The following is a 22,149-nucleotide window of genomic DNA, read 5'->3' on the forward strand; positions in this document are numbered from 1 at the left end:
TACAAAAATTGAAATCTAGGCTGGCAATTTACTGGTCAAGCAGACATAATTATCTTACAACGTGATCATTAATTTTATCTAAATAATTATGGTATTGTTAAATTTATAATACTAATAAATTTTAATGACCATGAGCAAATATTCAAATGCAATTACATAAAATTATATAACTTATCAAGTTGATGCTGGTGATTTTGTATATATCTCGCAATTCTGTTACAAAAAAATTAGCATTCTTATAAATAATGAGATTGTTCTTTTGTCCAATTTGCGACGGCTAATTCTGTTCTCTCTCTCTTTTTTTTTTGTAATTGGTGAAAGTTTTTGTGTGCAGCTTCATCTGCCCTCCCGATTAAAAAGAAGCCGATTAATAGGTGAATATGCGATGGTATCAACTCACACGTCTATGAGCATCGATTTCTTTCCTCTTTTTGATTTTCATCGATCGGGTTATCTCAAAAGAGACACTCGCTCGATCACCATGCAATTGCATCTTATGAGGGAACTATAAGATACGAGAGCAAAAGAAAGGGTTTTGTCGAATCCCATATGGAATGAGTGCTTATTCTGGCAACACTTAACATTAGGATAGTGATAGCTCACAGAGCTTTATATGTCATGATTTCTTATCAAATTCCAAATTTACGACAAAAAAAATAAATTTCCAAATGTCGTGCGATTTCAACCAAAAAATCATTTTCGAAATTTATGAGCATCTGATAATTCCCTCAACAACCCTAAATTTTTTTTTCCCTATCCTTCGGTTTATATTTTTATTTGACCCAAATTTTACACAGAAAGTAGGCTCTGCTTTTAGTTTAAATGCATTTTTTTTAATTTATGTGCTGATTTTTATTTTGCCGCTTCATTCACATAGAATTTTTTAAAATAAGTTAGCTTCCATTTTTTTTTTCCTCAAGAGGCCTCTTCATTATAGTAGTGGAAAAGTTGAATTAACATTTGTCATTCTTAAAAAATTTATTTTAGCTTACGTCCTTTCACATTTTAAATATGAGTTACCTCAATTTTTTTTTGGACCATTAATTAATATCACAAAAAATCTCATATTTACCCAAAAAACCCTAAAACTGGTATATCCGTGACAAATTTATCATAAACTAATTTTTTGACTACCAAAAATCTCAAATTGGTACATTTGCGAAAAATTTACTCTTTGTTAGTTTCCGTTAAATTGGATTAATATAACGAAAAACCACAAGATGGTACACATGTGACAAATGAAGATAAAACCTCAAACCCGTATTCCCGTCAACTATCACGTGTTATCCAATTTAGTAATTCGACGGTAAAAATTAACCGAAACTAACGGAGAGTAAATTTGTTAACAGTGTACTAGTTTATGGCAGTTTGGAGTAAATTGATTACGAGTGTACCAGTTTGTGGGGTTCTCGTGGTATTAACTATTTTTTATATATTTTTCTTACTGTTGAGATAAAAAAGAAGTGCTTTTTAAAAGTATTTGCATTAATTTGGGGGAGGCCTAAAATTCCAGGAAAGGACAACAGAATAATAGGAAGAGAGAGAGAGAGAGAGAGAGAGAGAGACGCACCCCTGTATATTGCTTTAGAGATCAACGACGGAGGGGGTGGCCTGTGGCGGAAACTGCGAACAGCCCTCGACGCCGCGAAGCCGGAGCCGGCGAGCTTCTCCGCCATCCACCACCGCGCGCCGGGCCCCTCCTCCCCTCCCCTCTCCTCCCGCCGCCGTGACCGAGGCTCTCCGGTGAGCGGCGAGGAGCAATGGCCGATCGCTCGGCGGCTCGGTCGGTTTCGGCTGCAATTCGGGTCGAATCTCGAGGAGATTGATCGCGGACGGGCGAGGTAGGGTGCTTGTGGTAGCAGAACAGGATGGAGTTTCTTCAAGCTTTCGTTCGATTCTGTTTGAGCTGTGGTTGTGAATGGAGTCCGCGAGTGTTCGCGCGCGATATCCGCCTTGAAATTTTTTTTTTTTCATTTTCTGAGTCCTAGGTGAAGCCGAGACTCGGGCAAACGTTGCCGTCGGATAATTCAGTGGAACAATTTCTGTCTCGGATTACTGTCGCTGGTTGTTCTTGTGACTTCGTGAGAACAGAGTTTGGGAAAAAAAAAATCCTTTCATATCCGCTTTCTTCTTTCAAAGTCTTTGTCTGAGAAATTTTTCTGTTCGTTGTCGTTATTTTGAAGCTCTTTGAGCCCAAAGCCTGCATTTTTAAGGCGTGAAGTCCACGGCGGGCACCTTCCTTGAAGGACTTTGGAGTCCATAGCTCACCCTCGAGCGGAACAATTTAGTTGTGCCTGTCAAATTCATGGGTGAATCATTTTCACAAATGTCAGTTAGCTTACCATGTAGGTTGTCAACTAAAAGTCAGTATTCTTCTCCTTTTGGTGAATGGATAAAGAGAATATTCCCGTTTGGTAGAGTGAGATTCGAGTCCATTTATTGATGCCACCACATGTCCAATACCAGCCCACTAGGATGAATGTCCGGGCTGCAATATGAGTGGGACAGTGGAAGAACCATTTCATTCCGGGTTTATTCTTGATGGAAATTCTATCATATGCTTATCAGTCTTCTTGTTAAGATCCATGCCTATTTTGATATGTTTATATTTATATTCCCAGGGAACTGTTACTGCATTACTTTCCTATTCCCTCCCGTGACCCAAGTGTGATGGTAATGTAGACTTGTAGTGATGGGTGGGCTTCAACTATTTGCTTTAAGTTTGAAGAATGTGGTTAGTCTCTGATGGCTTTCAACCGGTGTCTGGCTATTCATTCGTGTCTTTTCATTTATCTTGGTGTATCGACCTGAGATAAGTACAATATAATAAAGCAGAGTTCTCTAGTAGCGATACTTTCTGTTTGGTTCGGCTCTTACAAGTAGCAATATGTTTTCACTGGGGATTGTGATGTAAAATAGTATGAGTTTGTTGGCTGATTTGCCACCAAAAGGGCTCAATCAGCTGAAAAATTATGCTTCCCATTCACTAGTGCACTTTGTCAAATTCTTTGATGACAACGGTAATATCTTTTGACTGTGGAACTTAATTTGTTTATAGGCTTGGGCTGCAGTTTCCTAATTTCTCAGTACTTAATGTTTTCACTAAAGATTGTATCCTCTGCTGATAAGCTTACCAATTGAGAAATTTTATCATGGAGTTGACATAAGGCCTTTTTCATGCCTTTTTGTGTCCAAATTGATGAGCTTGTCCGGTGCATATAAAGATTGAGGAAAGAAGCCGGCGGGAACGTGCTACATTTTTGCCATATTACACACATTACACTACTCAGTTAGTTGCAAACTGATTTTATCTATGTTTCTTGATTGTAGGAGCATAATGGAAGCAAGCCATACTTATTCGCTTCCAAAACCTGGTATGCAGCAGCTGAATAATGTGAGGGCCTCAGGAGTAATGTCTTCATCCTCTCCGGTTCTTCCAACTCATTTTGAAGAGAGATATCCCAAGCTTCCAGATTCTCATCAGGTTACCATGTCAAGTTCTCTATCTCCTGGAACTCCTCTGCAGTCCAGTGGTGGGGCAGTTGGTCATATGTGTTCATCGACCTCTGGATACTCAACGGGTCTTCATTACTCATCTGTTACTCCTCCGGAAAAGCATTCAGGAAGTGCTCCCTTTATTTCTCAGTCAACAAGTGGTAGACCGACTTATATAATAAAATCTTCTGCTGATGCTGAGCTTCTTCAAGCTGAAGCTTCAACACAGTATGCTAACAATGAGAAGGCATCTTGGGGTTCAGATGCATTACCATGCATATATGATTTTCCCGTGAATTCTCCCTTTCAGAACAATGAGATGGAAAGTGGTGATGGGATTGGTGTCCTGGCATCTGAGGACTTAAGTAAACCAAACAATTGGCAGGAATGGGCAGATCAGCTAATCAATGAAGATGACGATTTGACACCAAATTGGGATGAGCTTCTTGGCGAAACCAACTACTCTAATCCAGAATCAAAGGTTGGAAAGCATGCTGACAATATTGGCAACTTTGGTGATTCTAATTCTTTAACTTGCTTGTTGTGTCACTGCAGATGGCATGCGGGGTCAACAAATCACCATCAAGTCTTTCAGCACATCAGACACGATTACATCAAGAGCTTCCTGCTTCATCGGGCGATATCCATACTGCCAACAACTCTTCATCCACGGCAAATAGTACTGCAGCCAAGGCACGTATGCGCTGGACACCAGAACTTCATGAGGCTTTTGTGGAGGCTGTCAGTAAACTCGGTGGCAGTGAACGTATGTCATTGTCCAAGCTATGGATATCTAATATTAAGAAGTTACCAAGAGTCAATTGTTCATTCTGTTAACTTATGTTTCAGGAGCCACACCTAAGGGTGTGCTAAAACTCATGAAAGTTGAAGGGCTGACGATCTATCATGTAAAAAGCCACTTACAGGTGCGTGACTTTTTTTTCTCTGGTCAAATTAAATTTCTCCGGTTGAGATCTTCACTATAAATCCTCTGTTCTTTTTCATTGAACTCTCTTCTTTTTGTTGGTTTAAGTTGTTCTAACTTTTATTGCAGAAGTATAGAACAGCAAGATATAGACCAGATTGTTCAGAAGGTATATAGCTCATGCTTCTGGGTTTCCACATCTTTCGAGCTTATTCTCACACTCACTTGGTTCCTCTGTTGAATTTACCATATTCCTGAAATACATTAGATTTATATAGGGGTTTGTGTCATATATGCGGATGGACTGGGTGTGCCTTGTGTTTGGAGTTAATGCTGTGGAGAATGGTTTATGGGGTTAGGTTAGAAAATGTCCTAATTCGCAAGGTTCTGTTTAATTTTGCTCTGATGCTAGGTCACAAGTATATTTTCAAGTACTCCCCCGCCCATTATCCTTTGTTTTATGCTTAAGTGCCCTTCTTTTCTAAACTCTTTTTCTTATTAATATTTGTTCTATTCATTCTTTGTACACGCTTCAGTGGAAAAATGATGAATTAAAATTTTTGCTATTTTCTTCTTTCAGGGTCATCAGAGAGAAGATTGACTCCTATTGAAGAATTGTCAACCCTTGATCTAAAGACGTAAGTGCATTGCTGCTCCATCCCATATTTCTCTTCCTTTTTTTCCCTATATTTCCTAGATGCCTAAAAAAGCATATGTATCAGCTGAGCAGATTGTCTTTGGTTATAGTATAGCATAAAAATATCTGGTCTGTTTCCTGGACCTAGAATAGATTCCAAGTGATGTTTTCACTTGGTCCCTTCATAAGAAAGAATGGTGCCAGTATGCAGTTTGGTTGAATCGCCTAAACACCCAACCTGTTCTATAAACTTATATGTAGCTGCTGATCAATGTACCTATTGCTCCATAGTTTTTTGTTGAATGCAGATCATTTAGCTAATGTAAAGACTTTAAATTAATTACAAAAGCCGGGATTTAAGAGAAATCAGAACCATTAGCTTTTAAAATGTGACTTTATATTTGTGAATCATTCAATGTGCATTCTGAAACGACATACCAAAGTGATAACCTTAATTGGAGGAACTTGCAGATTTTTTTAAAAGATGGGATTTTGCTCTTTCCCATATGTCTAGGAGTGCTGTTTTTCTATTAAATGGGTCTTATTTGTCTACTCTCAAACGACCAACTGTTTAAACAAACCTATATGTAGCTAATGATTGAAGTACTTATTACTCCATATTTCTTTGTTTAAGGCAGATTTAGTCTATCTGGCTAATAAGGATTTAGGATGATGGGAACCACTAATTTTTGAATGCGACTGTAAATTCATAAATGATTTAATATGATTTTAGAAAATACAGAAAAGTGATACAACTGCAATCGGAGCTAAGTGGAAATTATTTCAAGTGATGGATTTCTGATCTTTTACTGATGTCTAATGGTGCCATTCTCCCAGTAAATGGTTTTCACCTGTCTACTCTGTTAGAGGAATCTGACTGTCGTGGTTAACCCTTTGTGATTTCCCCAGCCGCTCATCAATTTATTGATAGTCCTAGCTTCTGCAGTACTAGATCATAAAGGATCTTTTGTATATTGCCTAATCTCGTCAGGATGGCGCCACAGCTTATGTAGTGGAGGCAATTGCCCCCACTGTAATTTGATATTTAAAATTTTAGTATATTTTCTCTTCTTATAAGAAAACTGATTCATTCATAAGTTCTAGGCTTTGACCCACATTTTGCTCTGATAATCCAAACTAGCTCTCTTTTTGGCATCCACAAGATTATCTGAAATAAAGCAAATCCCTTTGTACTAAGTTACCTGCTAATTGTTCAACTTCTAGCTCTTATGCACATTTCATAGAAAAAAAAAGCAATTACATAATGTGTTGTAATCTCTTTTGCAATTTTTCCCCCACTGCCTAATTGCTCCAGCTCCGTCCAAGAATGTCGGTGTTGTCCTATATATATGACCAACAAAGAAAGATAAGTGTGATGTCAGTTGATTCATGCATTATACTCATTTTCCATATTATGTAGCTAACTGGGTTGTGGACCTTGAAGACGACGCAAAGGCAGTTGAACAGCTGGATTTGATTTGTGGTTTGTCTCTTATCTATCAAGCAATTGTGAAAGAACTCATTAAGTTTTGCTTGAATTTTAGGAGCATGGAGATCACTGAAGCTTTGAGAATGCAGATGGAAGTACAGAAGCGGCTACATGAACAACTTGAGGTATAACTTCTCAGATATTTTTATCGTGGTTTGGATTGAGCTAATGACGAGAAAAATATTTGGTGGTTCGTTCAACCAAGTTGTCACTATCTTCGCGTTTATTCTTTATGTTCCAGTGCTGACATTAGGACATGAGTATTTTCCCTCCGTTTTTTTTTTTTTGGAGTATTCGCATAGACTGTGGAGCTTGTTCAGCTTTGGGACTCATTTAGCAAGCATTTGGTAGGAGCATGCCTGTAACTTTAACTGCATGTTACCCATCTAGAAAGGTCTCCTTAGCGCAGACTGCTACTTGGATGTTGTGGAAACTTAACTGGTTTAGTGGACAACTTCTTTGTTTGATTCATTCTCTTTTTTCATTTGTTGCAGATTCAGAGGAAACTCCAGCTTCAGATTGAAGAGCAGGGGAGATACCTCCAGAAGATGTTCGAGAAGCAGAGCCAATCAGGAATGAACAAGCTGAAAGAATCTTCTTCTACTTTAGACAATCACTCTGCGCCTTCTGGAGAACTTCAAGACTCCCCTGGAAAAGGCGAATATGAAGAATCCAAGGAGGAGCCAGAAAAAACTGATATCGATCCTGTCAATGATAGCAACGTTGCTCCTAGAGAATGTTTGCAGGAGCAGGGGGGGATGCAAAGCGAACCTGCAGCCGTCTCTCTCGAGAGTCCCGAGCAAGGGATGCGTGAGTCGTCTTCTCAGCCTTCAAAGCGTCAGAAAATGCATGCTTGAGGTTATGATTTATCCCAACTCAGCATTGCAAATTTGCGGTGAGAATGTCAAACCAAACGAAAGGAAGAAATGCGTCGTTCATGATGTTATTCTCAGCTTTTTCACATGGAGCATTGAAATTCAATGCTTATTATGTCTGCATTTTTCATTGTCTCTATTTGCTGCAATAGATATATGTACTTCAGCTGACCAAAGTATCACTACTTAGTAGCGGCTTTCGCATTAGCCGAACATGGTGTCGGCCCTGGCGCATCAGTTTTCTGTCTGGCTACAAGAGATTTGGAAGTCTCTAATCCCGATAACATGTGGGGATGCTGCACTTTGATGATTCATATGTATTGAATGGTATCCTCTTATATCTGGTACTTCCGGATGAATGGAAGATGAAGCGCTTTGCTTGGATTTTGCTCTTTTATTGAAATATTTGATGAGATTACCCATCTCTTCTTCTTATGGTACTTAGCAGAGAATGAGCTACTATCGATATTAAAATTGGAAAAGTTAAAAACAGGGGTTGCGATTGGGGAACAAAGACCCAACTCGTAATGGTAAGTCAGCAATAGGCATGCATAGAGGTACACAAATCAAAGGACATGAGAAAACTTCTTCCTTATGATTACATAGATTGGCATCGTGTATATTTATTTTTGGGAAAAGTGCCAAAAAAGTCCTAAACCTTTTGCATTAGTGCCAATTTAGTCCTAAACCTTTTTTTGGTGCCAATTCAGTCCTAAACCTTTTGCATTGGTGCCAATTTAGTCCTAAACCTTTTTTTGGTGCCAATTAAGTCCTAAACCTTTTAAATTGATGCCAATTCAGTCCTAAACCTTTTATTTTTGTGCCAATTTAGTCCTTCCGGCTAATTTAGACTGGAATTTGCCTACGTGGACGCCTGCCGGCCGGCGGCCGGTCACCGGCGCCGACGTGGACAACTTTAATATTTTTTAAATATTTTTTTGAATTTTTTTTTTTTTTTTCCTTTTTTTTCCACTTTTTTTTTTGGTTGTCTTCCTCCTTCCTCTGGCCGGTCGCCGGTCCGGCGACCGGCCAGAGGCCAGAGGCCGGCGAGGGCGGCCTCGCCCGGCGAGGGCGAGCCTCGCCTTGGTCGGGCGAGGCTCGAGCCCTCGCCGGAGGCCGCGGCGAGGGCGAGCCTCGCCATGGTCGGGCGAGGTCGAGCGTCGACCTCGCCCAGATCCGGCGAGGTCGAGCCTCGCCCGACCAAGGCAAGGCTCGAGCCCTCGCCGGAGGCCGCGGCGAGGGCTAGCCTCGCCATGGTCGGGCGAGGCTCGACCTCGCCGGATCTCGGCGAGGTCGAGCCTCGCCCGACCAAGGCAAGGCTCGAGCCCTCGCCGGGAGGCCGCGGCGAGGGCGAGCCTCGCCATGGTCGGGCGAGGCCCGACCTCGCCAGATCCGACGAGGTCGAGCCTCGCCCGACCAAGGCAAGGCTCGAGCCCTCGCCGGGAGGCCGCGGCGAGGGCGAGCCTCGCCTTGGTCGGGCGAGGGCTCGAGCCTCGCCCGACCAAGGCGAGGCTCGCCCTCGCCGCGGCCTCCGGCGAGGGCTCGAGCCTCGCCCCGACCAAGGCGAGGCTCGCCCTCGCCGGCCTCGGCCTACGGTGTCGTCCGGACCGGCGACCGGCCAGAGGAAGGAGGAAGACAACCAAAAAAAAAAAGTGGAAAAAAAAAATGGAAAAAAACGGAAAAAAAATAAAAATTCAAAAAAATATTTAAAAAATATTAAAGTTGTCCACGTCAGCGCCGGTGACCGGCCGCCGGCCGGCAAAGGCGTCCACGTAGGCAAATTCCGGTCTAAATTGGCCGGAAGGACTAAATTGGCACAAAAATAAAAGGTTTAGGACTGAATTGGCACCAATTTAAAAGGTTTAGGACTTAATTGGCACCAAAAAAAGGTTTAGGACTAAATTGGCACCAATGCAAAAGGTTTAGGACTGAATTGGCACCAAAAAAAGGTTTAGGACTAAATTGGCACTAATGCAAAAGGTTTAGGACTTTTTTGGCACTTTTCCCATTTATTTTTAGTTAACTTTGCATAAAAGCGATCGCTCATTTTTCAAACTCGCCAAGTACTTTGATACGCGAAGCTTCACCAACCAAAAAAAAATGGGCGAAAACGCAGCCCTCGTACTGACATCGGCGGATTTTATCATTGCAGAATCAGTCCTCATGAAACGGGGGTCAGTCGTAGGTTTTGCTTTGCCGGCTTTGCCGGATCCAATTCGACGCCGCCCGATAATCGATGATGATCATCAAGTGACAACGGGACTGCAGTAAAAACCGTATACATACATGTATACAGAGGGTACGGGATTGCAGTGCAATGTCCCCATAAAATAACGCTGTCATAGTTTGGAAGAGAGTTAGCGTCAGCGTTTCAAGACAGCCTTGGAATCGAAGTTATCGAAGCAGCTGCAGAGCTAACAAGCAATCTCTCCCCTCCCCTCCCTCCACCAGAACCTGCAAAAATTGACGTCTCTTCAACTCAAACCTACGACCTCCCACCTCACCGTTTGGTAGATGCACAGCGCACACTCACACGCACTCTCAAGCAAAACCCTTTTCTGTTCCTCGCTCTCTTCCATATATGATGCAACCCGGTAAGCTCTCTCTCTCTCAGTACCTTCTCGTTGTCTCGTCTCGGCGCTCCTTCTTCGTGATCGCTCGCCCGTGGCCGCCTCCAACACCATGTCCGGCTTCGCCGTGGGCTCTCACTCCCGGAACGAGCTCCACGTCGCACATGGCGGCGCGGCGGATGAAGTACGTAGCCACCCCCCCATCCTCCTCTTGTTTCCATCCATTTTCACCAGCTGGTTACCATATGTTTATTCCATTCTTTTACTCTCTTTTGTCCTCGGAGATTCTCGTCGTAAAATTCTTGCGAGCTAACGAATCATCATGTGTCGCGACGTTACACTGACATCGTATTGAATGCATGCTCGAAATTTTTGCTTACGTGTTCTTTATCTTGTGTTATATCGTCCCCTGTTCATCACAATTATTTCGTAATCACATGAAAATTCTTCACTAGATACTAGAGAATTTTTGGTCCATCAATATAAAAGAGTATGCAAAAGGAGTAATGATATTATTTATTTACTATATCTATTATATAAGATAATATAGCAAGCTCTTTTTCGAAGGTCGATCACGATCGCCTATCTAAACTTCTAGTTACAGATTATCGCATCACCCGGGAAATCGATTCATATATAAGTTTATATAAGCATAACGTTAACCCGTCAAAATTGGGCTCTCGACATTAGGCGGGTGCTTGTTACATCTATAATCGATGGTGTAATTTCTTCCACTAGCACCACTACTCACATAATATATTCAAAAAATTCAATTGCAATAACTAATTTATCAAAACGATCGCCCCTCGATTACAATTGACTTTGCACAAATTCTAAAATAACGCGAAATTATTAAATTCAGTTCAAAGCCATCGAATAAATTGAAATAGATCGATCCGATTAGTGCCGGGAAGCTATCTAAAAAAAAGCCAAGGACGAGAAATTCACAATATTTTATTTTAATCATTTCGTTTTCTTCTCAAATTTTAAAAAATTCTAATTTATTATGGAGCAATAAAATGATTATTATTACACGTGCTTATAACTTAATAAGTCGTGAAATTGGAAAAAAAAAATGTAATTCGGGTTTTTACCTTCTTTTTCCATTTTCATTTTCTATTTTTTTTTGAACTTCCCCAGCATCGCTCCCCTCCCCGCCAAAATCCGTCGAAAACCTGCCGAGTCTGCTGCGACGAGATCGGCCTGAAGGACGACGGCGCTCCGTTCGCCGCCTGCCACGAGTGCGGCTTCCCCGTCTGCCGGCCGTGCTACGAGTACGAGCGGAGCGACGGCAACCAGTGCTGCCCCCAGTGCAACGCCCGCTACAAGCGCCACAAAGGTCCGATCCGGAGCCCCCCTCTTCGCTCTTCGCGCCGCCGCCGCCGCCGACCGACGGCGGGTTCGGTCGGTCGGCCGGTCGCCGGTCGGTCGGGATCGCTTCCTCGAGTGACGGGATTTTTTTTCTGTCTTTTTGTTGTGCGGGTTTCGCAGGGTGCCCTCGCGTTGCGGGGGACGATGAGGACGACAACTTCGACGGCGACGATTTCGAGGACGAGTTTCAGCTCAGGAACCGCGGCGAGAACGAAGTCCGCGTCCATGCTTTTGATCATTCGGTAATGGCCAGCTCGATCTCTGCTCTATTTCGGATTTTCTAATTTTGGCGTTCTGTTAGATGGAAAAAGAGAGGCCGGATTTGAAATGAAGATGGCTGATCGATTGACGGTTATCGCAGGAGAATGGGGACAATCATGCGCCGCAAGTCCATCCAAATGGTCAGGTTTTCTCTTCGGCTGGAAGCGGTGAGTCTGATTAGTTGTTTGATGGTTGGCTTATCCTCTTTAGTGTTGTTCGGGTGGTGTTTGTGTGTATGTTGGCGGTCGGACAAAGTGAAGTACTCCCGTGTGTTCTGGTTCTGTAGTTGTCGGTGCGGAGTTGGAAGGAGAAGGTAATGCGGAGTGGAAAGAGAGGATAGAGAAGTGGAAAATCAGGCAAGAAAAGAGAGGCTTAGTGAGCAAGGACGATGGCGGGAATGGCGATGGAGAGGAAGATGAATACCTGTAAGTTCTCCGCAAAATTTTGTTCCTTTGGGACTTATCGATTCTCCGTGATTTTAGTGGGGTATCCATGATTCACTGCTACTGCTCTGTGCAAAATGACAGCCAAGAAAATTTTTTCTTAGGCGACACTGGCTTGTCCATCGAAGTCTAACATTTGATGAGGAGTTAAAGAGTTCTTTGTTGTTTGGGAAAGAGGCAACGGATCTATTTGCTGAAACTCTGAATCGGGTCCTTGATGATCCGATCAAACACATGCTTTGGGGGTATTTTCAACATTAAAAATAAGAAAGGATATAGCTTCACACATCATGGAAAAAACTTCAGCGCGTGGACTTGTTTCAAAATGTTTCAAATGTACTTTCAAGTGCAAAACGTGTGCTCCTTATCAAATGCCAAAATACACCTTTGGAAGTCCTTGCGAAAGATCTGATACTCTTACCTCTCAAAGGACTCACATAATGCAAGGCAGACGCATTACAGCTATTTAAAGTTGGTGGCACGTGCTAAATGAAAGCTTATTCTTCTTCATGTAAATTTTGCAGGATGGCTGAAGCTCGGCAACCACTTTGGAGAAAAGTACCAATTTCTTCGAGCAAGATAAGCCCATACCGAATTGTCATCGTCCTGCGCCTCGTAGTCCTATGCTTTTTCCTCCATTTCCGTATCTTAACCCCTGCAACTGATGCATTCCCTCTATGGCTTATCTCAGTTATATGTGAAACATGGTTTGCTCTTTCATGGATTCTTGATCAATTCCCTAAATGGAACCCGATAAATAGAGAAACTTATTTGGATAGATTATCCATAAGGTTTGAGCGGGAGGGTGAGCCCAATCGCTTAGCCCCTGTGGATGTGTTCGTGAGTACTGTGGACCCTCTTAAGGAACCACCAATAATCACTGCAAATACTGTCCTCTCTATCTTGTCCGTTGATTACCCGGTGGACAAAATTTGCTGCTATGTATCTGATGATGGTGCTTCGATGCTGCTTTTTGACACTCTCTCTGAAACTGCTGAGTTCGCGAGGAGGTGGGTTCCATTCTGCAAGAAGTATAGCATCGAGCCGAGGACTCCAGAGTTTTACTTTTCCCAAAAGATTGATTACCTGAAAGATAAGGTGGAACCCAGCTTTGTGAAGGAACGCAGAGCCATGAAAGTAAGAAGCAGCTTTTATTTGTTTGAATGCTGAATCTTCTTCTTCCTTTTTGTTGTGAAATCCACTGAGAGTCGGGGTGTCTCTCGTATGTGATGTAGAGAGAGTATGAAGAGTTCAAAGTGAGGGTCAATGCACTGGTGGCAAAAGCTCAGAAAAAACCTGAAGAAGGATGGGTAATGCAAGATGGTACCCCCTGGCCTGGAAACAATACACGTGATCATCCTGGCATGATCCAGGTAATTGTTTGTGCATTTAAGAGAAAAACTAATGACAGTGCAGAAAACATGACTCCACATCTTTTTGCGAGGCTTGTTAGTCTCCCTACATAAAGAATTATGATAGGTTTCTGTTTATTAGATGCTTTCAGCAATATCTTCTCTGAAATTAGAAGTAGGTGCAGCAAAAGACAAGAAGAACAGACTGTTGCTATGGGCAATGTCAACTTGTATGAACAAATTAACAACGGTTGTATAGAAATTCAGTTTTTATCATGGATGACAGAATGCTCACATACATGTATTTTATAGGTTTATTTGGGAAGTGCTGGAGCATTGGATGTGGAAGGCAAGGAGTTGCCTCGACTTGTATATGTGTCACGTGAGAAGCGACCTGGTTACCAGCACCACAAGAAGGCTGGTGCAATGAATGCTCTCGTGAGTTCCTTATGACTATTGTCCAAGCATTTCACGCTGTCCTGCAATGGAAAAATTTTGTCTCATATAATCATATTGGTGTTGAAATACAAATTAATTCATTGAGAGACCAACAAGATAAAAATATATGTTCCTTAGAAGACCTGCGACACTAAATGCTAAGGTTAGTTCTTAGTTATTTGATGTGACATATGTGGCCTCTATTTCAAAGTTTATCTTGTCTTAGCACATCGCATTCTATTACTTGCCTGTTTCTTGAACCTGCTGAATGAACTGAATGCCTCAACAACCATATTTTTCATAGGTTCGAGTGTCAGCGGTGCTAACAAATGCACCATTCTTGTTGAACTTGGATTGTGACCATTACATCAACAACAGTAAGGCTGTCAGGGAAGCTATGTGTTTTCTAATGGATCCCCAACTTGGAAAGAAGCTTTGCTATGTTCAATTCCCTCAGAGGTTCGATGGCATTGATCGACATGACAGATATGCTAATAGGAACATAGTTTTCTTTGATGTAAGTGTGCAGTGATTCTATCCTTCTTTCGATCCCTATTCTCCAAATAGGTAAAGGGACTGAATGTGCCTTTGTGTCACTTTCAGATCAACATGAGAGGGCTCGACGGGATTCAAGGACCAGTATATGTTGGAACTGGATGTGTGTTCAATCGGCAGGCATTGTATGGGTATGATCCGCCAGTGTCCCAAAAGCGGCCAAAGATGACATGTGATTGCTGGCCTTCATGGTGCTGCTGTTGCTGCGGTGGTTCAAGGAAGTCAAAGTCAAAGAAGAAGGATGACACAAGTTTGCTTGGGTCTGTTTACACGAAGAAGAAAAAGATGACAGGAAAGAACTACTTGAAGAAGAAAGGGTCTGGACCTGTCTTTGATCTAGAAGACATTGAAGAAGGACTTGAGGGTTATGATGAGCTAGAAAAATCATCGCTTATGTCTCAGAAGAATTTTGAGAAGCGGTTTGGACAGTCGCCTGTATTCATTGCCTCCACACTAATGGAAGATGGTGGCTTGCCAGAAGGGACTAACTCCACTTCACTTATTAAGGAAGCTATCCATGTTATAAGTTGTGGCTATGAAGAGAAAACAGAATGGGGCAAAGAGGCAAGTGCAGTCTGGTTAAGGCTCCCTATATTCATGAGTACTTCGTTTTCTTACTTTTTATCATTGAATATCTTCTAACTTCTTACTTAGCTTCCCCTTTTTAATGGAAATTAGTAAGGGCATCCTTATGGTTCCTTGAGCTGGAAATGACTTTTCAGGGAAGAATTACTAGTGTGCCTCCATATTATTTGTGAAATTACTGATTGTTTTAGAGAATTTTTGCTTGTGAAGTTTTGAGAAGTTTAGTCATCAGAGAAGCTCATTGTTGAATTATTTGGAAAATGTTGCTGAATTCACTCAAAACAATTTACCGTCAGAAACTGGCTCAAGTATTCTTTATTGTTGTTTCGCGAAATGAAACTGAAAACTGTACTTTCCTTTGGCAGATTGGATGGATTTATGGCTCAGTTACAGAAGATATCTTGACAGGCTTCAAGATGCATTGTAGAGGATGGAAGTCCGTGTATTGCATGCCCAAAAGACCAGCTTTCAAGGGATCAGCACCTATAAATCTGTCAGATCGACTCCATCAAGTTCTGAGATGGGCTCTTGGCTCTGTTGAGATTTTCCTCAGTCGCCATTGTCCCTTGTGGTATGCTTATGGAGGAAAACTCAAATATCTCGAGAGGCTTGCCTATATCAACACCATCGTCTACCCTTTCACTTCTATTCCCTTGCTTGCCTACTGTACAATACCTGCCGTTTGCCTTCTGACTGGGAAATTCATTATCCCCACGGTAAGTTCATTAAGGATAACTTTTGAAAAGTCTACACTCACACACCTTAACATCCTCATTCAGGCTATTTGAGTGATAGAATTTTTAAATTTTTGTTGGCATGACACCCTCAAATTGGTGCACTACTAAGGATCAGTGCTTTATGTTTGTCCAGTTGTTCATAGTAATGTTCATTGTAATAAATTGACATTATTCAGTTAGTTTCTCAAGGATGCACTAGAGAGTGCCCTAAAAGTTATCTTCCAGAATGATAAGGACTATTCCTTGGTCCAACATTCTCTTTGTTTTTGTCTGTCCCAGTTATTCTAATCAACCTTACCTTTGACAGCTCAATAACTTTGCGAGCATATGGTTCTTGGCCCTTTTTCTATCCATCATAGCCACAGGCGTGCTTGAACTACGGTGGAGTGGCGTCGGCATTGAGGACTGGTGGCGTAATGAACAATTCTGGGTCATCGGTGGTGTATCTGCACACCTCTTCGCTGTATTCCAAGGCCTCCTCAAGGTGCTTGCTGGAGTTGATACTAACTTCACTGTTACAGCAAAGGCAGCCGAAGACAGCGAGTTTGGTGAGCTCTACCTTTTCAAGTGGACTACCCTGCTCATACCACCGACTACCCTAATAATCTTGAACATGGTTGGTGTTGTCGCCGGTGTTTCGGATGCTATAAACAACGGATACGGATCATGGGGCCCTCTGTTTGGGAAGCTCTTCTTCGCCTTTTGGGTGATTGTCCATCTCTACCCTTTCCTCAAAGGTCTGATGGGAAGACAGAACAGGACACCCACGATCGTGGTCCTTTGGTCCGTACTTCTCGCCTCTATTTTCTCATTGGTCTGGGTCCGGATCGATCCGTTCTTGCCAAAGCAAACCGGTCCGATTCTCAAACCGTGCGGGGTGGAATGCTGATTCTGCTACTGGACTTCATTCAACACGCCTTCTCTTCGACCCGATTGGAGGTGTCGCTTAAGCTGTTTCTTTCTGTCTCGTACTTGGGACATATGATCATGCACTAGGGGGAATCTTCCCGATTGAAATCTCTAGGGGTTTGCTTGAAGAGTATGTTGGAACTGGCATGTGCAGAGTCCTGGTTTTGAACTTTTTGCAATATATTATGCTCAAAATTAAGCACTTGGCATCCATCTGTTGTTAATAATAGAGACAACCTTATTCCAGGAATTGCAGCGCCTAAGGAACGACCTTTCATTTTTCTTAACTTTCTCTTATCATTTAGTTCTGCAAGAAATTTGGCCTTTCGTCCGATTAATAATTTACATCACATTATATTTTCATAAAGTAATTGTGATATTTATTTATTAATTTGATAATCATAATCACCTTGACTAAATCATAATCACCTTGACTATGTAATTATGTTTTCTATGAAATAATTTTTAATTGCTGCTGATCATACCACCATTTCAGAGTAAGAGAGAGAAAGAACATATTTTGGGAATAGCTATGTAGTTCGATTATAGTAGCTATTCTAACGAGAACTGTTATTAGAAGCAAGGCTATCACATGTAATTTGTACGTGGTACATATCGTGATATGATCGTCATTATTATGCCCAAACATATTAATACGATACGATTATACTAATTTAATGAAAACGCATTAGATCCGTTTCGAACATACGGGGAAAATGCCTTTTAAGATAAGTTACCGCTACGTAGTAAGATATTATCAGCAGATGTTGCTATATCAGATTTCATCCGCTCGCATGTAATACCATCGAGCGCAACCCTAACAATCCTACCCAACTTTACAAATATGATATATTTGATGGGCATACAAAAATCATATTATAATTTATTTGAAATATCAAAATTTTCAAAATTTTAATGACTTCAAAGTACATCCTAGTAAAAGATACACACATTAGAATTCATCTTTAGTTGGCAAACATGTGTGAAACAAACTAATAATCTTTCATCATTAACAAAAAAACAAAAGAGAAAGAAATCCACAGTAAAAGTTAACGCAAGATTTTTAACATCGAGTTTTCGCCTTAATCCGAAATAAATGTAATGGTTTATCAGTAGATTATCATTTATTTTTTTTGATCATTTACAAAATTTCTTATATTTTTTTTTAATATTTAACCACATCATCTTATAATTCCGGCTCTTTCCGCCTCCATCCACCATTTCACAGCTCTCTCTCTCTCTCTCTCTCTCTCTCCTCTCTCCCTCCAAGTCGGTCGCTCTCTCTCCATTGCCAGGTGACGAGTTCTCTCTCTTTCGTCTCTTGGGTTTTCTCGTTTCGTCATCCCTAAGGTTTCCCGCACCTCAAGTTTAGGGCTTTCGCATGATCATGTCTCCGAAACCATTCGCCTGCTGTCGAATTTTTGCTTTCCCGATGGGTTTTGCCGAGGTTTAATGCTCGAAACTTTGACGTCGCGGCTGAGAATTTCTTTGAATGTTCGCTCCGCTCTGTTGAATGTTATCTGTGGTGCGCCCTTTGCTAACTTCTTGCTGACCGCTTGTCGCGTACACGTCTTTGTCTGTGTCCTTACTGGATGAGATTGTTAGCTTTGGCTTCTTATGCTGTGGAGCTCTTTGCTCATGACACTGATTGTCGTTCGGGTATCGCGGGCGATGTGGGTTGGGGGGGGTTGTTTAGCGTATCTGATGAATTGGGTTTTTCCTGTACTTGGTTTCGTTCGGTCTTTGCGGTGAAAAATGCTTGGCAATTGCGAGTATCGACTCGGCCTTTTGTGATTTGTGGTGTAGCGGCGAGGGCATGATATGTGATCGAGGCGGGAGCTGCTCTGTTTGGCAAACGATGAGTTGCTTTCAAGCTGCTGCTGTCAAGCCGTATGGCTATCTTGTCTGTCGTGATGGGGCGTCCCCGTCACGCAGCTTTCCTTCGGCTCATTGTGTTTTGCCCGTCGATGCTGGTCGCTCATCTGGGACATCTTTGAAGCTGTCTGCCAGGAAGCTCCTCTCCCCGCAATTTATGCCGGTGCCAAAGCACAAGCCACGTCTACCTGTATTGAACCACCATCAACTGATTCCTCTTGGCTTGTTTGGTGGCAAAGGAAAATCAGAAAGTGAGAATGAGGTAAGTCATATGCCGTCTTATTTGATGTTGGATGATGCTTATGGTAAATAAAGTGCTTGGACACCATTTTATAAATTGACTAGTGCCATTGGCATGGATCCGAGGTCGTGCAGGCAACATTTTATATGTTCACAGTATATCTGCTACGTTGAGTAGACCAAATAAGGGGTCCTCGATTATGTGTAAAGGTTCATTGATTGCTCTTCCCCCTTTCGATCTTAAGCCAGTTGAGCCGTGTATGCATCTCGTTGCACTTTGTTTCTTGAGATCATTGAAGTTGATTGAACAAATTTGTAGTTTGTGCCAAGCTGTGTACAGTTTAGGGTGGTCAAGCTTACTGTTTAACACTGAGCCAGGTTTAATGGCCCAATCCCCCTGGTAGGTTGAGCAAAACCTATAATTATTTGTCCTATGCTATCTCTATTCTGAAGTTCTTATCAAGGGCTCCTTTTTCTCTGTCTTTTTTTTTTTTTTCGCTCGACGAAAACAATGTCCTTTCCGTAATGATAAGTTTTCTGTCTTCTTGCTTCTGTTGTAATCCTGGATAAGGAACTCTAGTGTGAATGGAACTCATTGTGGTGATGCTAAAGGGAAGTTAAGGCTGATGAATCCTACTGGATTATGCGAAGCATGGAAAATCTTAGAGCTGGGGAGAAGGAACTGGTTTGGGGTTAGATCTGGCTGAAGGTTACCAAGGGTTGGTTCTTGGTTCTTGCCTTGGAACTGACTCACCCAGGCCATGCTCAGCGCTCACCCTTAGAAAGAGGAACTCTAGAGAGAATTTTCCGTGAATGCTTCATCATTTAATTTTGTTCCATGACTAATGTTCTTCATTGTTCCTGCAAAGAAACATTTTCTATCGGCTAAAACCTTATGCTTCTCACGTTCTATATTTTTGAGGAAGGGCAAAGGTGGAAATCTTATTTTGTAATTAACAATCTGCTATCGGGTTCTTTTAATTCTGTACTGTTCTTCTTTTGGCATCAAGGTACCTGGAGATATTATGACTTGCCTTATTTCGTTTCTTGTTTCATTCCATTGTCGGTGTTGTTTATGACTTTGATTGTCCTCTTATAAGCTTTACAAGAAGATAAGGGAGTTATCTACTTAAACAAGCTTACTACGTACGATCGACCCCCCCTCCTCTTCTTCTCTCCCTCTTTTTTTGTTTTTTCTCTGCAAGGTTCCGATGAGAGCATTTGGTTGTCATTAGGGTTCAGCTTGGAAGTCTCTTGAGAATGCAATGGGAAGTTTTCGCAAAGACAAGTCAATCGAGGATGTATTGAGGCAGCAACTTGAAAAACAAGAATTCTATGATGATGGAGGCTCCGGCAAAGGACCACCTGGTGGTGCTGGAGGTAGTGGTGGCAGCGGTGGTGGTTCTGGTGGAACTGACGATGAAGGTTTTTCCGGGATCATGGATGAAACAGTGCAAGTAGTTTTGGCAACACTTGGCTTTATATTTCTGGTATAGTATTTTTACTTGCTTATGTTTAAATTTTTGCTGTCAAAATACGATATTTATGTTCCTTCCTTTTCTGTTTTTTCAGTAATGAATTACCGGGACATTCTATAAGAATTTTTAGTATATATTGCACTTAATAACATCCTGCAAGAGGCAACTCAGTTTATTAAACATAGCTTAAGATCTAATCCTGTAAGTAAGTGTAAGCCTGCTTGATGTCCTCAAACAAACAATTTATGTAACAGATAATGAGGGGCTAGTTAAGGGGGACAAATGTTGGTACGTCCATAGATTGGTAACTGCAGCGATAGTAGGGATAATTGAGAGGGTGCTCCTGGTAATACTCTGGCAGGTGATGTAATGGTAATGGCGATCATGAAGAAGTTATTGTGGCAGAGGAGGATGTTATCTATTGGGAATTTCTGTTCTGCTGAAGGTTGAGGTGGTGGTCATAGTGGCGTAGGAGTTAAAGGTAATGCTAACGAATAGTGATGAAGTAAGTAGACTCGGTGGTGGCGCCGATTCTGGAGATGGAGGCGATTGCCTGGTTAGTGGTTGCTGGTGGTGCTGTCGGATTTGGTGGTGGTAGTGTCAATTTAGAGGAGGTGCTGGGAATGATGGTAGACAGAGGGAATCATGTCTTTATCATAGTGCGTGCTTCGACATGTTGATATTGATAATGTAATTCTCATTTTTTGAAGACCTCTGTATCACTGTCTCATTAATGCTTTAATGACAGTCCAAATATACATTTCAAATTATGTCAGATATAATGAGATCGGTTTCTTCAGTGGAAGAGAAAGAAAACCCTCAATTACATCGACCCTTGACTAAATTGGTACAGAGTGAAGTTGTAGTAATTGTCAACCAAAAAAAGTTTTAGTAACTGGATCTTGAATATGGTCCACTTGTTCGAAAGGTCCATTTGCAGTCTACTATGTCAGTTATTATACCGATTTAATAGATCGTTTTAGTGTAGCATCACTCTTTACATTTCAGATGATAAACACACAAATCTTCTAGCAGAGATCCATAGTCTGTCCCCCACGTTTTTTGTAATATTACATCATGGTGCTTGCACAAGTTCATGTGATATCATTAGTGTTATACACACAATGGCTGATTTATATTTCTATGCTTTTGTTCCATCTGATGTTATTTCTTATCATCCTTGTTGACAAACTAATTTTGACCATTCAATGCAGTATATCTATATAATAACTGGAGAGGAGCTGTTTCGGCTAGCTAAGGATTACATCAAGTATCTTTTTGGAGGAAGTCAGAGCGTTAGATTAAGACGTGCGATGTACCAGTGGAGAAGATTTTACAAGAAGCTGACAGAGAAGGAAGAGGTTGATAAGTATTGGTTAGAGAAGGCAATAATTAATACCCCGACCTGGTGGGATAGTCCTGAGAAGTACAGGCGCATGGCGAGATCCTTCCAAGAAGCTTCTCACCAATCTTCGAGATATGATGATGAACTCTGAACAATTCTTCTTCGTGTTGCCGAGTCATTTTAGATGAAAGGCGATATCATTCCATGCTTCTAGTTTGGCAGTGATCCAAAGCTCGGTTTTGGTAGACATGAGAAAGCTGTCTTGTGTAATTGCTACACCATCTGTCATGGAGATTTTTGTGCAAAATTTCACAGAAAGGTTGATTTTCTCTCATCACATGGGAATGCTCCATCAAGAGACAATTTTTGCACTCTTGGGGACTGTCTGTTAGAAGGAAAACTGTTTTCGCGAAATTATTTTTCGACTTTCCTATGTTTGGATGGCGAAAACTAATCGATTTACGATAGTTGTTCTTCATGGATTGAAAATAAGAAGCTTAGATTGGAGGAAAGCGATTTCCACTTCTAGCAAGAAAGAAATTGATTTCCCTAAACTATCAAACAAATGA

General features: G+C 41.6%; 3 protein-coding genes across 4 annotated transcripts; all 3 read left to right on the top strand.

The window, feature by feature from the left end:
* Positions 1-1,543: 1,543 nt before the first annotated feature.
* On the top strand, positions 1,544-7,805 carry LOC130139477 (protein PHOSPHATE STARVATION RESPONSE 1-like). Of its 2 annotated transcripts, none has more exons than XM_056316562.1 (8): positions 1,544-1,841; positions 3,331-3,976; positions 4,051-4,261; positions 4,345-4,421; positions 4,550-4,589; positions 5,001-5,058; positions 6,602-6,671; positions 7,041-7,805. In XM_056316562.1, exons 2-8 carry the CDS (start codon positions 3,338-3,340, stop codon positions 7,401-7,403), a joined length of 1,458 nt encoding a protein of 485 aa, XP_056172537.1. In that variant the 5' UTR covers positions 1,544-1,841; positions 3,331-3,337; the 3' UTR covers positions 7,404-7,805. The 2 variants fall into 2 exon arrangements, with proteins under 2 accessions (XP_056172537.1, XP_056172536.1); XM_056316561.1 differs by lacking the exon at positions 1,544-1,841 and adding an exon at positions 2,328-2,345.
* A 2,182-nt stretch (positions 7,806-9,987) lies between these two features.
* LOC130139456 (uncharacterized) lies at positions 9,988-21,914 on the top strand. Its single transcript, XM_056316427.1, has 5 exons — positions 9,988-10,030; positions 17,898-17,937; positions 18,449-18,779; positions 19,993-20,247; positions 21,450-21,914. The coding sequence occupies exons 1-5, from the start codon at positions 10,003-10,005 to the stop codon at positions 21,729-21,731; spliced, it is 936 nt and encodes a 311-aa protein (XP_056172402.1). The 5' UTR covers positions 9,988-10,002; the 3' UTR covers positions 21,732-21,914.
* LOC115677058 (cellulose synthase A catalytic subunit 4 [UDP-forming]) lies at positions 10,041-16,892 on the top strand. Its single transcript, XM_030600103.2, has 12 exons — positions 10,041-10,175; positions 11,132-11,330; positions 11,483-11,604; positions 11,724-11,790; positions 11,910-12,048; positions 12,591-13,203; positions 13,302-13,439; positions 13,731-13,856; positions 14,161-14,373; positions 14,460-14,975; positions 15,362-15,712; positions 16,041-16,892. The coding sequence occupies exons 1-12, from the start codon at positions 10,104-10,106 to the stop codon at positions 16,620-16,622; spliced, it is 3,138 nt and encodes a 1,045-aa protein (XP_030455963.2). The 5' UTR covers positions 10,041-10,103; the 3' UTR covers positions 16,623-16,892.
* Positions 21,915-22,149: the final 235 nt, after the last annotated feature.

The sequence above is a fragment of the Syzygium oleosum genome, unplaced genomic scaffold (assembly GCF_021117445.2).
Source record: "Syzygium oleosum isolate NSW1041296 unplaced genomic scaffold, Sole_v2.1 Sole_v2.12, whole genome shotgun sequence".
NCBI classification, from domain to species: domain Eukaryota; kingdom Viridiplantae; phylum Streptophyta; class Magnoliopsida; order Myrtales; family Myrtaceae; genus Syzygium; species Syzygium oleosum.

Excerpts from the sequence above, each read along its gene's own strand:
- LOC130139477 (XM_056316561.1), top strand. Across the intron at positions 4,590-5,000 it reads TAGACCAGATTGTTCAGAAG|GGTCATCAGAGAGAAGATTG; the intron begins GTATATAGCTCA and ends TTCTTCTTTCAG. Across the intron at positions 5,059-6,601 it reads TCAACCCTTGATCTAAAGAC|GAGCATGGAGATCACTGAAG; the intron begins GTAAGTGCATTG and ends CTTGAATTTTAG.
- LOC130139456 (XM_056316427.1), top strand. The coding sequence starts at position 10,003 with ATGATGCAACCCGGTAAGCTCTCTCTCT. Across the intron at positions 17,938-18,448 it reads CGCTCTCTCTCCATTGCCAG|CGGCGAGGGCATGATATGTG; the intron begins GTGACGAGTTCT and ends TTTGTGGTGTAG. Across the intron at positions 18,780-19,992 it reads AATCAGAAAGTGAGAATGAG|GGTTCAGCTTGGAAGTCTCT; the intron begins GTAAGTCATATG and ends GGTTGTCATTAG.
- LOC115677058 (XM_030600103.2), top strand. The coding sequence starts at position 10,104 with ATGTCCGGCTTCGCCGTGGGCTCTCACTCCCGGAACGAGCTCCACGTC. Across the intron at positions 11,331-11,482 it reads CCGCTACAAGCGCCACAAAG|GGTGCCCTCGCGTTGCGGGG; the intron begins GTCCGATCCGGA and ends CGGGTTTCGCAG. Across the intron at positions 11,605-11,723 it reads TCCATGCTTTTGATCATTCG|GAGAATGGGGACAATCATGC; the intron begins GTAATGGCCAGC and ends CGGTTATCGCAG.